Raw genomic sequence first — 24,058 nt, forward strand, 5'->3', positions numbered from 1 at the left:
TAGATCAAGAGCGTGGGACTGAAGTGCAACCAAAAATCGAGGAGCAGCCCCTTCAAGTAATGAAAGAGGGGCTGCAACCTCTCACACTCTATATAAATGTGAAACACGGACTCCTCCAGGCCGCAAAAAATGCAGGCGGCCTGGGAGTCCGTGAACCTACTTAAAACCTTATTGCACGGGACCGCTCCATGCAACACCCTCCAGGCCAAGTCCCCGATGGAACAAGGGAGGACTCCCGTGTAGAGAGCCCTCCATTGGGGACCTCCGCCACCACCGGTCGGCAAGACGCCACGCCAAGGCGTGTCCGGACGGTAGACGAAGATGGCAAAGTGGAGAGTGTGCAGGAGCAGCCCGTACAGGAAACCCCTCCGCGCGGAATGAAAAGGCACGGAGGGTATTTCCTCGAGATGGCTCAAGTTGTTAGGCGCCGGTTCCCGAGGGGAGTTTCGGGGCCGGGCGCCGATGAGGAATTCCGTCCGAACGGGGGTAAGCTCGGACGGGATCGCCCCACGTGCTTGAGCCGCCTCGATACACCTAGTGGAGTCGGGGCCCAGTGCCGCTTTTACCGACTCGATGGTTTCGACCGCGAGCCGGACGTTGGCCCAGGACAGGCGCTGCGCCAGCTCCTCCGGCGCCATCCAGCCCGCTCCTCCGCCATTGAGCAGGTCCCCGACTCTGGTCACCTTGCCAGCCACAGCCCTACCCTCCGCCAGCCGCCCGAACCCGTGTTCATGGAGGTGCGGATTCCTGAGCAGGGGCTCCCGAAGGAGAGCCGCCGCTCCTGACGGGGGAGAGCTCCGCCTGGAAGCGATGTAGTTCCAAACCCATAGTAGTTCCTGGTAGAAGACAGGCAGCTCCCGCAGGCCGGCACGCCTGCTGCCCACTTTCGCAAACAGGAGCTGCGTGTCGTAATTGAGACCGTGCAGCTGGCGGAAGAAAAACGTCGCCAGCGCACACCATCTCGGAGGATTCTCGACGTACAGGTATCTCTGCAGCGTCTGAAGATGGAAAGTCGCAGCCTGGGTGCGAAGGCACACCAGCGCCTGACCGCCCTCCCTAAGCGGGAGACACAGAACCGCGGCAGAGACCCAGTGCTTCCTTTTGTCCCAGAAGAAGTCGATGAGCTTCTTCTGAATCTTGGCGACAAACGCAGGGGGAGGGATCAAAGTGACCAACCGGTACCACAACATGGCGGCCACCAGCTGGTTTATGACCAGCGCTCGACCCCTGTAGGACAACACTCGGAGCAGTCCTGTCCAGCGTCCTAGGCGAGCGGTGACTTTGGCCTCCAGCTCTTGCCAGTTCGCCGGCCAGGCGTCCTCGGCAGGGCTAAGGTAGACTCCCAAATAGAGGAGGTGCGTGGTGCTCCAGGCGAAAGGCCTGAACTCCTCCGGCAGGGAGTCCACCCGCCACTGACCCACCAGGAGTCCGGAACATTTCTCCCAGTTGATCTTGGCGGAGGATGCGTCCGAGTAAATCTGCTGGCATTCCCGCATCCTCCGCAAGTCAGCGGGATCCGTGACCGTGAGGAGCACGTCATCAGCGTAAGCCGAGAGGACCACCTCCACGCCCGGCCCCTGATGAGCCAGTCCCGTCAACCTCTTCCGCAAGAGGCACAGGAAAGGCTCCACGCAAATGGCATATAACTGACCGGACATGGGGCATCCCTGACGCACCCCCCTCCCGAAGCGATGGGGCACCGTCAAGGACCCGTTAACTTTAATCAGACACTCCGCGGCGGCGTACAGAAGTCGGATCCGGGCGACGAAATTCGTCCCGAACCCGAATGCGCGCAGAGTCCCGAAGAGATACTCGTGATCCACCCTGTCGAACGCCTTCTCCTGATCCAGGGAAAGGAATGCAACCGACAGACCAGCCCTCTGGGAGTGGTGGACCAGGTCCCGGACCAGATGGATGTTATCGTGGATGGTCCGGCCCGGGACCATGTAGGACTGGTCGGGGTGGATCATGTGGGCCAGCACGGTGCCAAGGCGAGCAGACATGGCCCTGGCAAAGATTTTATAGTCCGTGCTGAGGAGGGAGACCGGGCGCCAGTTCTTAAGGAGGCGGAGATCGCCCTTCTTAGGCAGCAGGACAATGACCGCCCTGCGCCAAGAGAGGGGCATCTCCCCAGTCGCCAAACTTTCCCCCAGGACCCGCGCGTAGTCGCCCCCCAAGATGTCCCAGAACGCCCTGTGGAACTCCACGGTCAGCCCATCCAGCCCCCAGGATCGGCGGCAGAGGATTTCTCCCTGGGCTCCTCTAGGGGTGCTGGGCCAGAAGACGGCGGCGGTTCAGAGCCCCCCTCCGCCCCAGACGCCGGAACGACCGGAGAAACCGGGGAGAGAACAATTCCCAGCTCCTCCAGTACGTCCGGCACCAGAGACGCAGCCAGGGGGCCATCCTCCTCCCCGCCACCAACCTCCAACCCAGCGGATGGGGGGTTTTGAATTAAAAGCTCTACCAGGACGAGCATCCCCTGGGAGATGTCCGGGTCGCAATGGGCGAGCTCATTATCCTCGAGCTCGCCCGACCCAGACCCCAGGCCGCCCGACCCGGCGAGGGGTACTGGCACCGATAGAAGGTCAATTTCAATTACCGCCGCGGGTGGTTCCGTGACCCCCCCCACGGGCAGGGTCTCGTCCCCATCCCCAGGAGGCACGCGCCGGACAGACACATCTGCCTCAGCCTCCCGAGGGACAGGCGACCCCTGCCGATCGCTGGTGGTGATGACGACAGCGGGGGGGGGGGGGCGCAGCACCCACGGCGGGCGACGACTCACCCTGCTCGGAGGGACCTTCCTCCTCCCGGTCCTCCTCCTCTTCCAGGGGGTCGCGCCTTCTTTTTAGCACGGAGGGAGCGAGGGAGACCGCCATGTCTGCAAAGGCCTCCTCCTCAGCTCCCTCCGGCGGAGCAGGTTTGTCGGGTTCCTCGGGCCCAAGCCCAGCCGCAGGTATCGGCGTTACCGCTGTGGCGGTTGCGGCCACAGGCTCGGGCACGAGGCCCCTCCCGCTCGCGTCTGCCTCGATTAACTCCGCGAGGAGCGCGGGTGTAAGGGGCTCAAGGGGCAAGGGCTGGCCATCCACGGGGGGACCTGCCCTAAGGTGTTTATTTTTCCGCCGCGCCTTCTTTCCGGCCGGACACGCTCCCTCCCCCCCGCCGGAGGCCTTGGTGGCATCGGCCCCCGACGTCGACCGCGCATCAGACGTTCCCGACGCGCGGGCAGATCCGGTGGGAGGAGCGTCGGCGGCGCCAGCCTCGGCCGCACGAGATGATCCGGCGGCCTTGGAGGCGGGGCAGTTTTTCCGGATGTGCCCCACCTCCTTGCAGGCGTGGCACCGCACACCGTCCGACGTCCAGAAGACGCGATAGGCGGTCCCCTCGTGGTGGACAACGAATGCCCCGTCAGTGTCCTCCTCCCGCGCCAGCTGGATGAACAGCTGGCGCCGGAAGGAGAAGACGTGGCGAAGGCTGGCCTCCCGGAAGCCGAGCGGGATGGGTGTGATCCCCGACCTCACCTCCCCAAGTTGACGTAGATGGGGAAGGAGGAGCTCACCAGGAACATAGGGCGGGACGTTCGAAATAACCACCCTCTGCGCGGTGGCCTCGAGGGGGTCCACCGGCAGGAAGGTCCCGCCCACGGTGAGCCCCTTGGTGACAGCCAGGGACACCGCCCGCTCCGACCCCAGGAAGAACACAGCCTTCCCATACATTTTTGAGGCCACTACAATGGCTGAGGGGCCGACAACCCCAGCCATGGCTTTAACGCAAGCCTCAATAGTCATAGTGGGGTAAGTGTCGCTCTTCACCCCAAGCTTTTTTGTCATCAGCCTAAAAGGTGACGGGGCAGCAGAAGCAGCGGGAGCAGCTGTGGCTGTGGCTGCCACTCCCGCATACGTCTTGGCTGGCACCGCCTCCGGCGAAGATGCAGTCGCCATTCTGGGGCGGTATTATAAAGGGCTACACTCACCCCAAGTCACAGGCCTGAAGATGGAAATGGCCTCAGGTATTTTTTTGGTTCTCTACCGAGCAGAGGGAGCTGTTTAAAATGAAGGCACACCTCTCCCCTTATTGCCTGAGATTGGGAGAGGGGCCTTCTCCCCTCTGCTCAATAGGCAATTAATTAATAAAGTAAACTGAGGTGCCTTAGAAAAAGAGGCAGAGAGAGACAAAGAGAGAGAGAGAGGGGGGGTGGGAAGGAGGGAAGCCGCAAAGGCAGGGTCGCCACTCAGGATGGCGGGTGGGTGGGTGTTGGCAGGGGTGCACTCTCCGATGGAAATTTAAAGTCTCTGACAGTGGTGTTCTTCTGGCAGGGGGAGAAGATGTCTTCACCTGGGAAAGCTGGAGATGCCCAGGCTCAGTCCTGCACCAGGTCTTAACGATGTAATTAATGGAATTAACCACTTAACCTAGGCAGCTCCAGCTGGCCCAGGTCAGGCAATAGAAGGGATGCTTAATTAGTGGTGTGTGTGGCCTAGTTTTTAACAAGAACCACACACACACACACACACACAGCCACCCCTTGATGTTCCGGCCTTGTTTCTTCTTTTCTCCCCCCACCTAAAATACAAAGTCTTTGGGAGAGTGCCCCAAATAACACCCACCTGTAGATAATTTTGAAGATGATATTCCTCCCTCCTTCCGAACAGTTGGTGTTGGTTGGTAGTGGTTTCTCTCCCCTCTCTCCTCCTGAAGTGGAGGCCAATTTGGGGAGGCAGTGATAGGAAAGGCCTCTCCCCTGGTTGATGTTATTGCAGGCCTCCTTTCTCCTTCTCCTCCTCTGTCCTCTCTCTCCAGGCACCCCAGCTGCTTTGATGATGGTGGAGGTGGTGGTGGTGGTCCAGCGTTCTCCTCCTCTGCCTGGTCAGGGGACCACCACTTTAGTCCACTCTCCAAAGTCTGGCTGATCCCTCTGCTTGTGCTTGCAGCTGCACAGCCAGCAATGCTGTGCAAACTGAACAGAGGGTAACTTAAGACTGAAATACAGAAGCCTGCTATGGCTTTATATACAGGGGTGGTCACTGCCGGTACTGCAGTATAGAATCAGTTCTTCTCTTAAAGGTACATACACAACAATTCCTCCCCTTTTAGATAAACAGTACATAACATTCATTTAACAACTAAATAATAACTAATTACAATTACAATTTTCTCTGTACTATATACATCAACTGAAATAATCATTTATAAGTTCAGTCTTTGAGGAGGCTTCCTGATCCTGACTGGATAGCGCCTTTCTCGAGTATCCTGTTCTTGCGGCGGAGTTGATTCTGGCTCATTGTCATTGGTTGGTTCGTCAGCTTCCAATACCACTGCTTCTGAGGTAGACGCAATCTATACTTCAGGTTGATTACCAGGTGCACCTGCTCATGGTATGGGTTTGGCTTGTTCCTGTGACTCTAGAATCTGGTCAGCATGGCGTCTCATGATGCTCTCTCCAACATCCACTGTGTACATTAGTGGTCCCTGCTGTGTGCATATCGTTCCTGGCTGCCATTTTTCTGTTCGGTAGTCGCGGGCCAAGACTGGTTGCCCTATCTTGAAGCTCCTGGTTGGCTTCTCATTTATGTGCTGGAATTGCTTATCCTCAACATCTCGTCTTATGTTTGGTTTGAGCAAATCCAGGCGACATCTTAGCCTTCGGTTGAAGAACATTATGGCTGGAGCTTGGTTGGTGACTGCATGTGTCGCATTCCGGTAAGCAAACAAGAAATTATCCACCTTGTGTTGTAGTGGTATGTCGTCATTATGCATTGCCTTTATGGCCTTTTTAAAGGTCTGAACAAACCTCTCAGCCAATCCATTTGTGGCTGGATGATATGGGGCAGATGTGTAATGCTTCAGCCCATTATTCCTCAGAAACCTCCGGAAATCCTCTGACACAAACTATGGCCCATTGTCGGAGCAAATCTGTTCTGGCAAGCCATTCCTGGCGAAGATGGTCCGTAGGACTGCAATAGTTTTCTCCGTGGTGGTGGAGGACATTTTGATGACCTCTGGCCATTTCGAATGGGCGTCCACAGCGATTAGGAACATTGAGTCCATAAATGGACCAGCAAAATCAATGTGTACCCGTTGCCATGGAGATGAGGGCCACTCCCATGGATGTAGCGGGGCCTGTGGTGGAGCGTTTTGGACCTTCTGGCATCCTGTGCATCTCTTGGTCATATCCTCGATTTCTTTATCGATTCCCGGCCACCACTCAAACGCCCTGGCTAGGCTCTTCATTTTTACCCCTCCCAGATGACCCTCATGAAGCTCATTGAGCACTCTATCTCTCAACTTGGGTGGAATTACCACTCGGGATCCACACATCAAGGTCCCCCGGCACACTGACAGCTGTTCTCTCCTTGGCGAGAATGCTGGCAACAGTGAGTCGCCATGTGCTGGCCATCCCTTCACCATCAAATCATAGACCCGAGAGAGTGTCGGGTCATTTCGGGTTTCCTCCTCTATACTTGAGTTTGTAACAGGTAGACATTCGACTATGGTCGCATGGAATATCTCAACAGGGTCCACTGCAGGTGCTTCCTCTACCGTAGGCAACGGTAGGCGTGACCGCCCATCAGCGTTTCCATGCTGTTTCGTACCCTTGTACTCTATGTCGTACTGATGTGCCCCTAGAAAAAGTGACCATCTTTGCAGCCGTTGCGCCGTCATCACCGGAACGCCCTTCTTTGGGTTAAAAATGGAGACCAGGGGCTGATGATCAGTCAGTAGTGTGAATTTCTGCCCATGCAGATAGTGATTGAACTTCTTCACCACCCACACCAGGCTGAGGGCCTCCCTGTCAATCTGGGCGTAGTTACGCTCGGCTGAGGTTAACGAGCACGACGCAAAGGCTATTGGCCTCTCTGAACCATCAGGGAATTTGTGTGACAGCACGGCTCCGATGCTGCAGGGAGACGCATCACATGCTAACCGAATCGGTAGTGTTGGATTGTAGTGGGCCAATACTTCTTTTGAAGTGATTAGGCATTTACATTTCTGAAAGGCACGCTTACACTCATCACTCCATTTCCATGTTACTCCAGTTTGCAGTAGGGCGTTCAGTGGGTGCAGAATTGCAGATAAATTCGGCAAGAACATATGGTAGTAGTTCACCAACCCGAGGAACGACCTCAGTTGCGACACATTTTCCGGTGCTGGAGCCTTGACTACAGCCTCAATCTTGTCCGGCAACTTATGCAACCCTTCCTCATCAATCATGTGGCCACAATACGAGATTTGTCTCCTGAAGAACTCGCATTTGGGGCGGTTGGCTCGTAGCCCATATTCCTGTAATCTCGTGAGCACCTGCTCCAGGTTGGCAAGGTGTTCACTGTCATTTTCACCTGTAACCAGGATGTCGTCCAAATAACACTGGGTCCCCGGGATCCCTTGCAGGACTTGTTCCATCGCCCTCTGCCAAATAGCCAGGGCTGATGCTACCCCGAATACCAGTCGATTGTACTGGTAAAGGCCTTTGTGAGTGTTTATCGTGAGGTATTTCCTAGACGCTTCTTCCACCTCCATTTGTAGATACGCTTGGGCCAGATCAATCTTTGTAAAGCGTTTCCCTCCAGATAGTGAGGCGAAAATATCTTCTATCCGTGGAAGTGGATATTGTACTGTGTGCAGGACTGGGTTCACAGTTACCTTAAAGTCCCCACAGATGCGAACCTTCTTCGGTTCCCCAGATGTGCTGCTCAATGATTTCTTCATGACAGGAACGATGGGTGTGGCCCACTCGCTCCAGTCCACTCGCTCCAGTCCACCTTGGACAGCACACCCGAACGCTCCAGACGCTCCAGCTCTGCTTCAACGGCTGGGCGGATCGCGTAAGGTACCGGTCTGGCCTTAAAAAAATTTGGGTTTGCGTTATCTTCGATTTTTATCGTTGCCGTTACTCCTTTTAGAGTCCCAAGTCCTTGTTGGAACACCTCTTTCGCGTCAGTTAGAATTTTTGACAGTCGTCCAGGTGTGACGTCATCATACTTTTTATCAGTCACAGTTAGCGCCTGAATGGAATGCCAATCCAATTGTATTTTTCGGATCCATTCACGTCCCAATAATGGTGGTCCTCCATCTGGTAGTATATATAGATACAGTTTCTGTGTTTCCTTGCCGTTGTATTCAACTGGCACCCTTATTTTTCCTCTGGGGTAGACTTTTTGCCCCGTGTATGTCTTCAATACAATAGACGTGTCCTTCAAGGGTATGTGTGAGAATAGCCGCTCATAGTCTCGTTGATTCATGACAGTTAGGGCTGATCCTGTGTCCAATTCCATCTTTACTGGGGACCCTGCTATCATGAGGGTGACCCAAATGGCTCGGTGATCCTCCTTTGCGATCACGTTGTGTAACTTTAGACAACTTAGTCTCCTGCTCCCGGAGTCCTTATCACTCTCCTGATCTTCCGAACTACTGTCTGTCAATTTCTTTACTTTCTTGTACTTTTCCTTAGTAGTTCTTGTAGTGTTGGTTTTCTTTCCCGACCTGCAGACTCTTGCTATGTGTCCCATTTTCCCACATTGCCTGCATACTTTGTCCTTAAACCAGCAGTCCTTCTGGTCATGGGTTGTTCTGCCGCAGCGATAGCACTTTTCTGCTCCATATGCCATTTCGTTAGCGCTGTATTCTTGTGGTTTCTGTTGTATTTCCGCAGCTCCCCATGCTGCTGCTTCGTAGGATACTGCCACGCTGAAAGCCTGTTCTAGCGTCAGGTCCTTTTCCGAAAGTAGTCGTTTCTGGGTTCCTTCACTCTGGAGCCCGCAGACAAACTTATCCCGTAAGGTGTCTGCCAGTCCTGCTCCGAACTGGCAGTGCTTCGATAACTTGCGTAGTTCCGTAAGATAGTCAGCATTGCTCTCATCTTTGTGCTGGTTTCTTTTATGGAACTTGAATCTTTCTGCTATCAGCAGCGGTGTCGGGTTTAGGTGTTCCTGTAAGATATTAACAATCTCTTCAAAACTTTTCTCCATTGGTTTAGCTGGGGTAATTAAATTCCACAATAGGCCGTACGTTCTCATGCCCATCAAATTTAATAATACCGACGCCTTCTTTCCATCGGCCACCTCATTTGCCTCGCAGTACACTTCAATTCTTTCCACATACGTGGTCCAGTCTTCTACCTCGTTGTCGAAAGCAGTGGTACTGCCACTCTTCGGCATCTTGAGTGATTTAAAATGGCGCCTCCCGCGCTTTTTCTTCTTCCCCAATGGAATAAAATGGCGCCTCCCGCGCTTTTCCTTCTTCCCCAATGGAATAAAATGGCACCTCCCGCGCTTTTCCTTCTTCCCCTTGCTGCCACGCTGCTCCTAGCATGCTACAGGGTAATGGCAGCGACCCGCGGCTTCGGCGCGTATCATTTTTCATTCCCCTCGTTCTATCCTCTCCACGCTGCCCGGTTCTTGAGCACCGACCGCGCCCTGTGCGCTCCACCCTCTCTCTCTCTCTTCCTCCCGACGACGCTGCACGGCCCCTTTGCAGAGCCGCTCGATCGAGCCCAAGCCCGCCGCAGTCCGGAAGGGTCAGTGCACTACCTGCTACCAGCACGACTTGCTGGAACACACCGACTGGGGAGCCAGGCCCAGCTCTCCACAGCCTCCCCTGCAACTCTCCGATGGATCCCTGGGCGGTTGCCCGCGGTCGACGCCCGCCGTTCTGACTTCGACCTCCAAGAAGCTTCTCTTCAGGGAAAAGATCCCCATGAGGTGATGCAGTACTGCAGGTGAGTTCGAACCTGCCCATCGCCAATGTAGTGTCCGGGTATCAATAATACTCGGACTGCAGGAGAACAATAAAACAGGTATTTACTGAACAGAGGGGAACTCAAGACTGAAATACAGAAGCCTGCTATGGCTTTATATACAGGGGTGGTCACTGCCGGTACTGCAGTATAGAATCAGTTCTTCTCTTAAAGGTACATACACAACAGACACCACCAGTAGGGCCTGCACCTGCCCTTGTGAAGGCCCTCACTGGGTGTACCAGTGTCCACTGATATGCTGGGTCCCTACTGAGCCAATGGCGTGGGAACTTCTGGTGTAGGGAGTCTCTACCTCCGACTCTGCCCCCTTGCCATCATTTCACTTGTAAGAGACAGGCAGAGGTTCCTCCTCTTATAAGGCAAACTGGAAGCCACCAGAGAGAGCAGAGATCTGGTGCAGCCAGGTCTCCACCATTTTCTGGGGGTTCTGCAGATCAGAAGAACCCCCAACAAATATCACACCTTTTTTCAATCCAACTTTGATGTTTATTGACTGTTCTACGCAGATTTTATTTTAACTGAGAAACTGAGATCAAAGGGCCAAAGCCCCTAGTGCTAGACAGGAAGAGGGAGTTTTAAAGCCTGTGGGTTGTAGCAGGAAGGAAAGACTGCAGATAATTTTGACTGCGCAATAGCGTAAAATGGGTGATAGTGTGAAATGGATGATCCTGATTCGCTATCACACAAAGTCAAAATTACCACCACTGAGGGAGGTGGCAAATTATGCAGTTGTGGGGTCCTGAAAAGAATGAATTAGAGTAGCAGACTGCGATGCATCGTGATTTTAACACATTGAGGATGCAGGAAAGAGAAAGAACAATACTAGTCCGCTGCATTCTTGGTGGTGTGGGCTTTCAGATGTGATGTTAAATAGAGGCAGCATCTGTCACTATTTGAAGAAAAGCAGTGATGAAGTGAGAGGAGAATGCTAAACACATTTGTCACATCATCTTTTAAAAATGACGGTGGATGTGAGAATGAGATTGTTGATCAATTGTTCGAGATAACTGTAGAAATGGAATTGGTTCTGAAAAATTAGAACTCATGGTAGGCAAGTCACTAGGCACTGATCAAAGAATCAGAAATGTGTGTCACGGAAGGAGGCCATTCGGCCCATCATGCCTGTGCCGGCCGAAAAAGAGCTACCCAACTCTTGGCCCGTAGCCTTGTAGGTTATGGCACCTCAAGTGCATATCCAAGTACTTTTTAAATGGGATGAGGATTTCTGCCTCTACCACCCTTTCAGGCAGTGAGTTCCTGGGCCCCACCACCCTCTGGGTGAAAAAAGTTCTCAACGCCCCTCTAATCCTTCTACCAATTACTTTAAATCTATGCCCCCTGGTTAACGACCTCTCTGCTAAGGGAAATAGGTCCTTCCTATCCACTCTATCTAGGCCACTCATAACTTCATACACCTCAATTAAGTCTCCCCTTGGCCTCCTCTGTTCCAAAAAAAACAACCCCAGCCTATCCAATCTTTCCTCATAGCTAAAATTCTCCAGTCCTGGCAACATCCTTGTAAATCTCCTCTGTACCCTCCCTAATGCAATCACATCTTTCCTGTAATGTTGTGACCAGAACTGTACACTGTACTCTAGCGGTGGCCTAACTAGTGTTACTAGTTTATACTGTTCTAGCAAAACCTCCCTGCTCTTATATTCTATGCCTTGGCTAATAAAGGAAAGTATCCCGTATGCCTTCTTACTCACCTTATCTACCTGCTACATTCAGAGATCTGTGGACATGCACTCCAAGGTCCTTCTGTTCCTCTACACTTCTCAGTATCCTACCATTTATTGTGTATTTCCTTGCCTTGCTAGCCCTCCCCAAATGCATTACCTCACAATTCTCTGGATTAAATTCCATTTGCCACTTATTTGTCCACCTGACCAGTCCATTGGTAACTTCCTAAGGTCTACGGCTTTATTCCTCACTATCAACCACACAGCCAATTTTTGTATCATCTGCAAACTTCTTAATCATGCCCCCTACATTGAAGTCTAAATCATTGATATATACCACAAAAAGTAAGGTACCTAGTACTGAGCCTTGTGGAACCCCACTGGAAACAGCCTCCCAGTCATAAAAACACCCGTCGACCATTACCTTCTGCTTCCTGCCACTGAACCAAGTTTGGATCCAACTTGCCACTTTCCCTTGGATCCCATGGGCTTTTTCTTTTCTGACCAACCTGCCATGTGGGACCTTGTCAAATGACTTGCTAAAATCCATGTAGACTACATCAAATGCGCTACCCTCATCGAGCCTCCTTGTTACCTCCTCAAAAAATTCAGTGAAATTGGTCAGACACGACCTTCCCTTAATAAATCCATGCCAACTATCCTTGATTAATCCATGCCTTTCTAAATGATGATTAATACTGTTCCTCAGAATTATTTCCAATAATTTTCCCACCACCAAGGTTAGGCTGACTGGCCTGTAATTACTCGGTCTATCCCTTTCTCCCCTTTTAAACAATGGCACAATGTTAACAGTCTTCCAGTCCTCTGGCACCACACTTGTAGCTAGAGAAGATTAGCAAATGATGGTCAGAGCCTCTGCTATTTCTTCCCTTGCTTCTCTTAACAGCCTGGGACACATTTCATCTGGACCTGGTGATTTATCTACTTTCAAAGATGCTAAACCCCTTAATATTTCCTCACTCACTATGTTTACCTCATCTAATATTTCACTCTTGTCCTCCTTAACTACAATGTCTGCATCATCCCTCTCTTTTGTAAAGACAGACGCAAAGGGCTGGATTTTCATTGAGGAGTCAGGTAGGAGGCGGGACTACAACTTTTGGGGTTGTAGTCCCGCCTCCATCGAGTTCTAGCCAACCCAGGCGATTTTGACTTGATTGACCTTGTTGAGCCCACCCAGCGGGCTCAGCAGGCCAATTAAGGGCTACCCGGCAACAGGTGATGTCACAGATTGAAATTTCATCTGTCAAGACCTTTTGACAGATGAAATATCAGTGTTTCACAGCTGTTTGAAGCTGTCAAACACTGACAATGTGTACTCCAGGTTAATTCCTTCCTCTCAGGATGATTTAGAGATCTCCCCAGAACAGAAAGCAGAGGCTGCAGATTTTGACAGCTGGCGGCCATTCTGTTTTCTGTGCCGGTGAGATGAGGGATTCCGGAGACCTGAAAGAAGGAAGGCTGTAAAGGTTAGTAGAACTTCTTTAAACACTTTAGACACACCAAACACACTTACCTCTGCACTTACACACCCATCACTCACCTGAACACTGGACATCTCGACCCCTCCAAGCCCTTCATCCCGACGGTCTGCCTCCTCTAACTTGGCGTGGTTTGGAGCCGTCGGGAATCCCACACGTCAACATTAAAAATAGGGATTAGGCTAAAAACTGCCTGTTAACTACCTGTTAACAGGCAGGTAATTGGCACTAATCTCCTTCCCGCCTCGGGGAGGCGGGTCCCAGTGCGGGGCGGGTACCCGCCTCCTTTGAAACTGGCATGGGGGCGGGACCCCCAATTTCGGGATTTTAAACCCCCACACGCCTCCAATCCTGACTCCACGGCCCAATGAAAATCCAGCCCAAAGTGTTCATTAAGAACTATACCCATGTCTTCCACCGCCACACACAGGTTACTTTTTTGGTCTCCAATAGGTCCTACTCTTTCCTTAGTTATCCTCTTGCTCTTTATATATTTATAAAACATCTTTGAGTTTTCCTTGATTTTACTTGCAGCCTAGGCTGTTGAAGGAAGTCAGAGAGGAGAACAGAGACCCTGAGCACAATTTTTCAATCCTCTTCAAATATGTAAATTGTGCTGAGGGAGTAGCCAGTATAATATCTTTGTTCAAGAAGGGAGAAAAAGGATAAACTGATCAACTATAGATCAATTAGTCTGATATCAGTTGTGGCAAACTCTTGGAGGCCAAAATTCCTGGGCCTCCGAGAGCACTTCTGATGCTTAAGTAGGTGGTAGTGTCCATCCCTATCTCACCACCCCCCCCCCCCCACAACCCCATGGTGAAAAATTCTGCCAGCAAGCTCCTTCAGTGCTTCTTGCACCCACCCCTCTCCTATGTTAATCTCAGAGGAAGAGACAATACTGGCATCACCCAGCAGAAATGTCACCAGTTGTTCCCAACTTGGCTTCAATGCAAAGTGTGCCTGCATGATGCAGGTGTACATGCGTGCCAGGTTGATATCCTGGGAGAATAGGGGTCAGCAATGTTGGTCTGATACCATGCAATTGCTAAGCAGTTTATTGCCGTTAGGAAAGCAGCAACTGAAAAGTGCAACATTTTGATCTAAAACAAAAATCGATCCACACAATGCCGCACATTCTAGCAGGGCATTACTAAAGCGGGAATCATGGCTGATTTTTTTTCTCTTTCAGGAGTGCAGAGATTAATCGTAGTGCCCTAGCACCACCCGGCTGAGATTACCTAACTCAGTACAGACTAGGGTGGTAAATTTACCAACTAAAATATTGCAATGCCAGGAAGCTCACATAAAATAAGGAAAAAGATTTCCGAGAGACATTTCGAATCTGAAGTAAAATTTATTAAAATGATCTGTACATTTTTGAGCAGATTGTCGAGAAAAAAATATATATTTTTAATACAAGACATAATATAAAAAAATTCCCATACAAATGTTTCTCATTGGGCGCGCAGATTTTGGAGGAATACAATATATGTACAGTTGGCAACAAAAACTCATACAAGTTAAAATACCTGAGATCAAAAATACTCTCAATATTAAATAGAATCTGTGCCATTATAGGTCCCTACAGGCCATCCAATCCGTGAATACTCACACACACACTCCTCGTCAATACAATATTCCATAACACACAAGAACTCCTGTTGCACAAATGCATTCTTCGTGTCAGTTTCTTCTTCCTGGCACAAGAATACAATACTGTAATAATAATGATGGAACTACACAAATTGTGGGTGCGCTCTCTACATTTTTCCATCCATTAATTGTAATGGATGAAAAATCATGGAATTCGCACCTGTGATTTCCCCAAGATGCTCCCCTGGTGGGCGAGGCTCCCTGCCTAGAGCAAAATTCTGTTTAGTTAGCCCTGTAATGCTATTTAAATAAAATACTCTCCAATACCCCCTCGCGCAATGCCCTTTGGGTTTCTTCATTTTACGAGGAGCAATTGGTAATTTCAGGAGGTCGCAGAGGGCAGGTTAAAGTACAAGAAATCAGGGACTGAGAAAAGCCCATTCTGCCCATTAATTCCCATCCTTCTGCTGATCTTGTAATATTTAGCCCGTCATGGACTCTAGCCAGCCCACCCATTTCATTTCCCGAGGAAAAGATCTGCCTAAGTAGTTCTTGATTCCCCAAAAGTAAATCAGTCAAAACTCCAGAATATCTAACCATATATCCAACATCATATATCCGTGATAGTTGCTTTTCTTGGCCTGACATTTCCATGATCCTAGCAGTTTGAGATCCATTGTTACACTATTTCACATTTGTTTAAAGAAAACTAAAACGCTTATTCACAGGATGAAGGCATATATTTTGAGACAAAGGGGGTGATTTTGCCAGCCCTGGGGAGGCAGGTATGGAGGCAGGACTGCCGGGGAAATGGCAGAATTTGGGGACAGGTGCCCAACCCGCCCCCAAGTCATCTTGCCAGGAGTCGGGTGGCCATCCCGCGCCCCTTGGAGGCGGGAAGGGATTACAGCCTATTAGCTGCCTGTTAACAGGTAGTCAACAGGCAGAAAATAGGATTATTTTCCGAAACCCGCCAGGTCAGCGAGGCGAGTAGTGGGTCTGCGGGGGTTGGGGGGGGTGCAAGAGTGGAGAGATGAGTATCTGAGGTAAGTGCAAAGTGTTAGAAAAAGTGTACTTACCCTGCATCTTCCTGCAGGCTTCAATCGGTGTGTATGCGGAGAGTCTCAGACCTCCGCGTTGGAGATGACAGATGGCCATTGCATTCTCCAATGCAACAACCATCTCATTTCTGCAATAGAAAGCTGTTTGATGAGGTCTTGAATTCAAGAACTCATCAAACTACAGAGAATGTCACTGTTTGACAGCTTCACAGAGCTGTCAAACAATGACAATTCATCTGTCAAAAATTTTTGACAGATGAAACGTCATACGTTGATGTTCTCTGCAACCGGCTTTCCCTTAATTGGCCTGCTGAGCCCGCTGGGCAGGCTTAACATGGTCAATCAAGGGAAAATAGCGTGGGTTGGCCAGAAGTTGTTGGAGGCGTGGACTGAAACCCGACAAGTGGGAGTCCCGACTCCAAAAGCTCCCCATTGAAAAAATCACCCCCATAGTCCAAACTTTATTAGGAGGTTCACATGTGAATTTTCCTTGTATCACTTCTTCCCATAAACAAAAATAGCTAATGTCGCTGGTGACCTCTCTAATACATATGGGTTGCAGATCTATTACCCTCACATCATGGTGCGGTATTGTTTTGTTATTTCTCTCCAGTCCTGCATCCTCCTCCTTCCAGCCTCCTTTGAGTAGCTTGCCGCATCCTCCTAAATCGCTGAGCTACATTTCCCTTTGAACCCAGATTAACTTATCTCTATTGTACTCAAAAATTCAACCCCATCTATCTTGAGGACTGCTTGGTCATCTTCTGGCTGTTATATGCAACATAAGAACAAGAGAATTTAGGAATTGCTATAAAAGGCCCATCATCCAAGTCATCTATCACAACAAAGCTGGGCCACTTCTCATTTCTCTTCTACCCTAGAGCGTAGCGAGAGATTTGAACCTGCAACTCATGCACTTGAAGTGAGAGGCATGCCCTCAGATCCAACCAGCCAGAAGAAAAGCATGGGGTTTTGGTTCTGATTCAGCTAGATCAAGTCAGGTCTCTACAATTAGATTGATCTGAATTAAAACTGAATCTTCCAGGTTCTGATGCAACCTGAGGGATAATCACAGAGGGCAATTATAATACTAATAACCAGTAGCTGCCACCTCACTGAAAGAACTCATGGTACTCTGCAGGATCGCAGCCAAACAGGAAGAGTAATGCTAACTATTTTAGACCAGCCAAAGCTGTAACTATAGCAATAGGAAGGGCACAGTGATACAATCAAAGATGGTGGAATTAACAGGAATCTCTTATCTGTCCACAATCTTTGCTGTCAAGTTCCCTGTGACTGAATTTTAATTTATGCTCTTTACACAATGGCCAGACATATCAAATGCTCTGTGAAATATTTCTCTTTAAAGACTGTGATATATACTCATATCTGGCACCATCTTGATTCTCGAGATCAGCCAAGTAAAAATTTCACAATAATTGGCATGTAAAAGAAATGTAAAGATTAAATATGAAATGATAGCAATGCAAAGGAAAAAAACAATTGCATTGAAGATTTCAGGGGGGGAAAAAATATTTTTTCTTCATTATTTAACAATTGAAACAAAACTATTTCACATATAATTCAGTAAAATTCAAACACAAGAGAGTCTATTCTAGCTCTAGAATAGCAAATTTCTTCCAGTCTTTAAAAAGGTAGTATTGAAAAGATCTAATAAATAGGATTTACTAGCAGAAGATCTGAATTTTTAAGGTCCACAGAGAGATCACCCTCCAGCTAAGGTAAAGCTCCTTTTCACCCACCCTCCTGCAGCAAGACCTGTCCATGATCACAAGGCTCCATGCTCCAGTAATAAGTTCTCTCCAGGCAAAAAGAAGTGAGCTACATAATACTGAGGTATGAATCATACACACCAAGGCCAAAAGGACCAGACCTTAAAAGTCCAGAAATTCATTGTTATTGTCTAACCTGCAGCAATATGTTTGCGATATTTTTTTTTTAATCCCAAAATAAGATGGCTGAATAGAATAATATAACAATTAGTAGTTAGTGCTAAATGTTGGCATTCCAGCCAAACTGTCATTCCACCCCGCCAAAGGCCGGATGTTTCATTGGTTCCTAATCAGGCTCATAGGTGTTGTCAAGGCCAAGTGAGTGCTCTAGGTCATAGCAACATGTAACCACTGACAGCACTGAGCTACATAGCACCACACACTTTATACATACATATCAGGCCATCGCAAATAATGCCATCTTGCCCCTGCTAGTACACACTCTCCAGCAGCAATACTAGCTTGGGCTCACAAGCACCAAGCGATCCCAGTGCAATGCATTTAATCACCGTGTCTGAAAATGGCAACAAACTGAAGCAACAGAAAACGGTGAATACAATTCTAACATGCATCACCAGAAGATTTCTAATTAAATGTGTTGACTTTCTTACAGTTCATAGTTTTTTTGTGTTTTAAACTACAGCATTTTTTTTTTAAACTGAAAGTACTCTATAAATGGGATATTTTTGGAGCTATTAGTCAAATTGTATTTTTATTAAATGGAAATCAAGGATGGTTACCAGGGTAACCAGTGGTAAAAATAACCAATGGTATTCACAGGCTGTCGGAACTGCGGAATTAGAAATCTAATCCCATCAGGATACATCAAGTTCCTCCCCTTGTACGGTAACATCATTAAAAGTCCACAAACAAAACAAAAGTAACACAAATAACTGAACTATCATAAGGGTTAAATCATGGAAAATAACATTAAAGCTTCCTATTGGGACTGTGAGACTGTGCTAAACCCAGCTCTATGGGACACATCAAGTGCCTCCCTATTAAAGATGCAGGGTGGGAAAGCCCAGCCGGACTAGTTGAAACAAAAGAAAATGTCAAAGATAACTAAAATAATAAATTCAAATCAAAGAAGTAAAAATCAGGTGAAATCTCAACCAAAGATCCATCAATGCCCTTCGGTTATGGAAGTCATCCAGTGAACAAATCAACACATTGGCCCAGATATTAAATTTTTGCACAAATGGGAGACATCTCGGGTTGCCAACTCTGGTTGGGTATATTCCTGGGGGATTCATCACATGACCTCCCACCTCAAACCGCCACATGCCTGCCATTGGTCCATCCGCCAGTCACACTGCCTTCCCACGGCCAATTGGAAAGGGAACAGACTCTTTGTTATCCAATTAGATTAATCTTGACTGTTAGTGAAACAGCCTTTCCCCCCCCCCCCATAAATAATAAAAGTGTTCAAAGAAAATTTGAAAAAACACAATACTGTTTAGTGCTTTTTCTCCTGGGTTGCTCACTGCCGTGTCCTGGAAATTATTCTTCAATTCATGGACACTCCAGGACAATCCTGGAGGTCTTGCAACCCTAGGCACATATCCAGTGTAGTGGGAACCCCCTCCCCCCAGTCACACAGCTGCATCCCGATCTTGGGCCGATCTTCCGCCTTAGTAAAGAAGCCAGCAGTAAGGGAGGCAGAGTTTTGCCTGCAGCAGACCACAGCAAGCCTGCCACAGAAGCCTGTGTTGCCACAGCCTTTGACCTGCCAGTAAAACTAATTTTTTTTTAAGGTTTGCCACTATAACATGTGCAATCGATCACTCTACAGTCCATTGCATGGACATCCCGGCACTTAAGCTTTAAACTGCTCCCTCCACTGCCGTAGCAATGCTGGATGCCAGGGATGAACAGGTGTCCCTCGGCATCCAATGCTGCTATGGACCAAAACACATTAGAAAATACATTAGATCATGTATTTCCGTCATTTGAATCCGGTTTCCATATATCTGCCTATATATGGGTGGCCGTACTGAATGTCACCAGGAAATCAGATGGGCCTAAAAATGGGCAGAGGCATGGCAGAAAGTGTCCCCTTAACTTTGCCAGCCCCAGTTCTATCCAGAAATCGACGGCGGGAGGGCAGAAGATCTGGGCCTACATGTTAATATTCAAGGATTACTCAGGATAGCATGAAAGGGTCCTATTTTAAGTAGGCCAGTGGAGTTATGGAGTTGGGCAAGCCTAACCCCACTGGGTATAAGTAGTGCCTCCCTTACAGGATCAACACTGCTGATGTTCCAGGGAGTAAAGAAAACAAACTAATAAAAAGTAACAAAACTACAAAATCAGCAATATAAAAGGTTGGCTTCCAAACCAGGCTCTGCCTATGTGGAGATCGAACCCACGACTTCAGCATTATCAGTAGCACCCAGTGACCAGGAAGCAACTTGCAATAACATGAAAGACTCCTCCTAAAAATTGTGGCACCAGGGTGATGCTCAAGCCCACCGGGATGCAACAAATGCGTACCTTTAAAGTGGGTAACACCACTGGACTTCCAAGAAGGGAGAGACAACATGAAAGAATTCATTTGAAGTGAAACATTTTCAACTTGGAATTAGTTGGGAAGATGATCACCAGCCTGGGGCTCCACTCACAGAGGCTCAAAGGTAAAAGGATTTGGGAATGATCAATAACCATACCCTGAAAGAAGGTGGGCAGTATGCAACAGTTTGGGGTGTATCTGGAGGGCAATAGACTACAAGTCAGAACAAGTTATAATGACATTGTACAGATCAATTGAGGCCAGTTCTGGAGCAGGTTGTGCGGTTTTGGTCACCTTACCACAAAAAGTATACAGCTACATTAGAAACGATTCAGCAGAGAGTGACCAGGATGATTTCAGGCCTTAGGGGACTAAGTTCTAAAGAAAGGCTCAAGTAACTAAACTTATTTTCACTGGAAAAAGACTGAGGGGAGACATAATACCATCTCCAAATAATTAAAGGTTTAGATAAGCTATTTAACTTGGTCCATGGGCATAGGTTAAGAGGACACATCCAAAATTCATAAGCCTCAAGCAAGGTTAGAGATTAGACAAAGCGTTTCTCCCCACAGGAAGCGACTCCCAGAGAAGGTAATTGATGGGGTTAACCGATACCTTTAAAGGAGTGAGCTTGGTTGACATCTGTTGAAAAGGGATTGAGGGCATTATTGAGATATTAACAACACGGGTTGATTTTATTTTCAGAGGAGGGAGGCAAAGGAACTTAATGTTCCTTAAATTATGAGATGTTAAGATGGTTGGGAGGAGATAACACAATAAAATAATTACACATAGGCTCTGAATGAAGGGAGCATGATTGGCCCAGTGGCCTTTTCCATCAGTACTTTCTCGTGTTCTTTTGCAGATCACAGTCTGTGAATCCAGCCTTTTCTAATTAAGGCTGTTGACTTATCGCTGACTGAATAATTCAAATTTTGTTTCACGTGCATGAAATTATGAAATTTTCTAGTATTTTTAACCATTGTTTTGGAGTTTGCATTCCATGATTACGTCCATAAAAACCACAAACCAGTGTCTAAGCACCAGCTGTGGTGAAATGTGTGCACACATCAACAATTCTCCCACAACACTGGGTTTCCTCATTTCAACTAGGATGTTGCAGGAGCTGGTGGTGGGGTGGGGGCGGGCTGAGCAGACACCATGCATTAATCCATGGAGGTAAGGGGGGTAAAAAAAAGACATCCCTTAGTGTTTGGCTTCAGATTCACATTAACCGGAGCCAAGAGCATCTTTGCCTGTCCCCACCATCAGGTATTGTACAAGCAATGTGCAGAGAGAACAGGAAAAAGGAGACAGAATATATACCTTTAAATCTATATATATATATAAAATACAGGTACACAGAGTACTGTATCAAGATACCCTGTATCTCGAATGTGTAACATAAAAATTAGTGCGATACGCTATAGAAATTTATCCAGAATCTTATACGAGCATGAGGTTAAATAGAATAACCTCAGAAGGTATAAACGTCCAGTCTTGCCACAGAAAGCAGCCAGTAGCATGTCAGCAAGTATCAGCCCACACTCAACGCACCAAACACACCATTCCATTTCAGCTCAGCTCAGCAACCAATTCACCACCCTCTGTTCAACAGCCCCTGGCCAACACTTCCCCACACACACCGTAAACACTTTTCTGGAAGTTAACATTCCATACCCTTCTCATATTTCCTTATGCCATTGTTTAACAGCCTCCACCCCCATTTCCGAGGCATTTCCTTACATTTATCTTTTTTACTAGCTGAATGTGTTGTTGGGAATATCACCATGAACAGATTTACAGCAATTCAAACCAGGTCAGATCAGTAAAGTTTTAACAACTTTGAGCACAATTTAAGATAGTCCCTTTCTTTGCCCCAGATACATGGGTGCAAGAATGTCAGCAGTTAAGGGATTAAAGCCACATAAACAGGCAACAAGATTAAAACCGAGACACTGGAAAGAGGAACAATCTCTTAAAGGCATCTCACCAACCCATCACTACATTAGTGCTAACACCTATCAAAGTAATAATTATATTACTATCATTTGAAGGTCTTTGTTCTGAGTCAGATGCCAGGAAGGATTTCTTTACACAAAAGGATGGTTGCAGCGAGGGTACCGGACATATTAAAGAAACAGCTGGATGTTGTAATCAATGTTCCCTCTTATTTTTTTTGATGCGCAGTCCCTTTAAGTGGCTGCGCGGCCTATTTAAATTTTCACGCATACGCGGTTTCTCCCATACAAAAACCAAACATTGATTGTAATAGGAAGACAGAAATGCTGGTATACGGCAAGTATGACACCAAATGGGCTGAAGGGCCTTCTTCATCGGAACCTATATTGCGAAGAAACTTGTCTAGCTGGGGTAGGTAGAAGACTGATCATCATTCAATGACAGTTGCCAACGGGGCATACTCATAAAAGATGCCTTTCTCCTGTTTGCAGTGTCAGCTCATTTCAGATTTTGGTCTCTAGTCCCTGTGGGTTTGATGGTCGAAAGGAGTCCCGTATCCTAGCAACCTCTACAGCGCAAAGGTATCCAGAGACCTTATTGTACCATTCTGGAGTCCGGCCCCTGAGAGAAAAAGAAAAAAATAGAAACATAAGAACAAGAAAGGACTATTCATCCCATCAAAGCTCATTCTATCAGTACCCTAACTCTCCCATTATAACATCTAGCTACATTTTGAACATTTCTAATGTTTCTGCCACTGCTACTCCACCCAACAAATTATTCCAAACAGTCATCACCCTTTGAGTAAAGGAGATCTTCCCAATATCTGTTTTAAAATATGAGTTTGTACTAATTTCCATTTATGTCTTCTAGTTCTGCTTTCCTGGCTTACTTGGAAGTAATATTGTACACCATTAATATTTTCTATATTATGATGAGGTCCCCATTAATCTCCTTCTTTGTAGAATGTAGAGCACTTTAAATAGTCCAGCAGTTATTCAGGAACATCTCACCTAAAAGAAACACAGCTGTCAGGGGATGCTTTATATGAAGATCAGAACTTGGGATTAGAGCTGCTGTGAAAGAAACACTGCACACACTGCCATGTAGAATATTTTGAAACTAACCACTCTTTGAATCTCCATGTGTTGTGTACAGAGAAGATGGGGGAAGGCATCAAATCAAGGCCAAGAACTTTCATACAGAGGGAGGGGAGAGTTTGGGGGGATAGGGTGGGCCATTATTGTTGATGTAAACCATCTCCCAGCAGAATCATAGAGGCTTAGGTCATGTCTGCTCAGTATCTAAAGAGGATGATGCACAGTCTTGTAGAAAACAGTTTGAAATGGGGCAATATTACCCTTACTTAGAAATAAAGGGGTTGCATTTCCGCAGGGCTTCTCCTAATCGTCCGCCATAACTTTGGCAGAGTATCTGCAGAAACCTTGGAGAAGCAGAATAAACGCTGTCTACACCATTTCTCCAGGGTTTCCACGGGTATTCCGCTGCAGTGATGGTGGACAATCAGGAGAACCCCAGTAGAAATTCAACACCAAAATATTAGGAATGAACAGGAGGGACCTGGATGGTGGTCAAAGAACATGTTAGGCAATCCATGACCCAATGATATGTTGGACATTCTATGAACTGTTTCAGTCAACGTGTTTACTTGGCACTATCAAGAATCCAACTATTCACCACCTTCTGCTAAATCTGTGGATTTATACAATTCCTCTGTGTTTAATACATTTCATTCTTGGGCACCAGGTGGCACAGTGGGTTAGTCACTGACCTTTGTGCTCTGGATCTCATTTAATGTCAGTATAGGTCTAATATGAAATGAGCCTCGGCTGTCTCAACTGAGAAAAAATGTTACATTGGGGCAGAATCTCTTCTGAGATTGGAGCGGAGATACTTTGTTGGGTCAGAGTAGAAGCAGCTTTATTTGGCATCTGACTAGTGCTGTACTTGACTTGGAAATGTTTGATGCCATTCCAGTGCTCCAGTTTCCAGCACTAGCATCCAGGGGGGAAAAGATTGGACATTCAGGTCTTCATTTCATCACAGTAGTTGGCTGCCACTCTTTAAAATGGAGGGCACCTCTTTCACTCTGTCTAGTGACCTAGATGAAATCTCCTGAAATTTAATCAACTGGTGTTCTTGGATCTGAGTGATGGGTAACCCCAGTGCCTGAGACTT

At 47.9% G+C, this 24,058-nt stretch overlaps 1 protein-coding gene across 2 annotated transcripts in view; it reads right to left on the bottom strand.

The window, feature by feature from the left end:
* Positions 1-14,268: 14,268 nt before the first annotated feature.
* stard8 (StAR related lipid transfer domain containing 8) overlaps positions 14,269-24,058 on the bottom strand; it is a 136,674-nt gene continuing 126,884 nt past the window's right edge. For both annotated transcript variants that reach the window (XM_085998416.1, XM_085998426.1), the window contains one exon: positions 14,269-22,480. In XM_085998416.1, the coding sequence (XP_085854542.1) occupies positions 22,363-22,480 (118 nt within the window). In that variant the 3' untranslated portion in view covers positions 14,269-22,362. The remainder of the gene's footprint in view (positions 22,481-24,058) is intronic.

The sequence above is a fragment of the Somniosus microcephalus genome, chromosome 1 (assembly GCF_052327205.1).
Source record: "Somniosus microcephalus isolate GS21.2 chromosome 1, FLI_Smic_1.0, whole genome shotgun sequence".
NCBI lineage: Eukaryota > Metazoa > Chordata > Chondrichthyes > Squaliformes > Somniosidae > Somniosus > Somniosus microcephalus.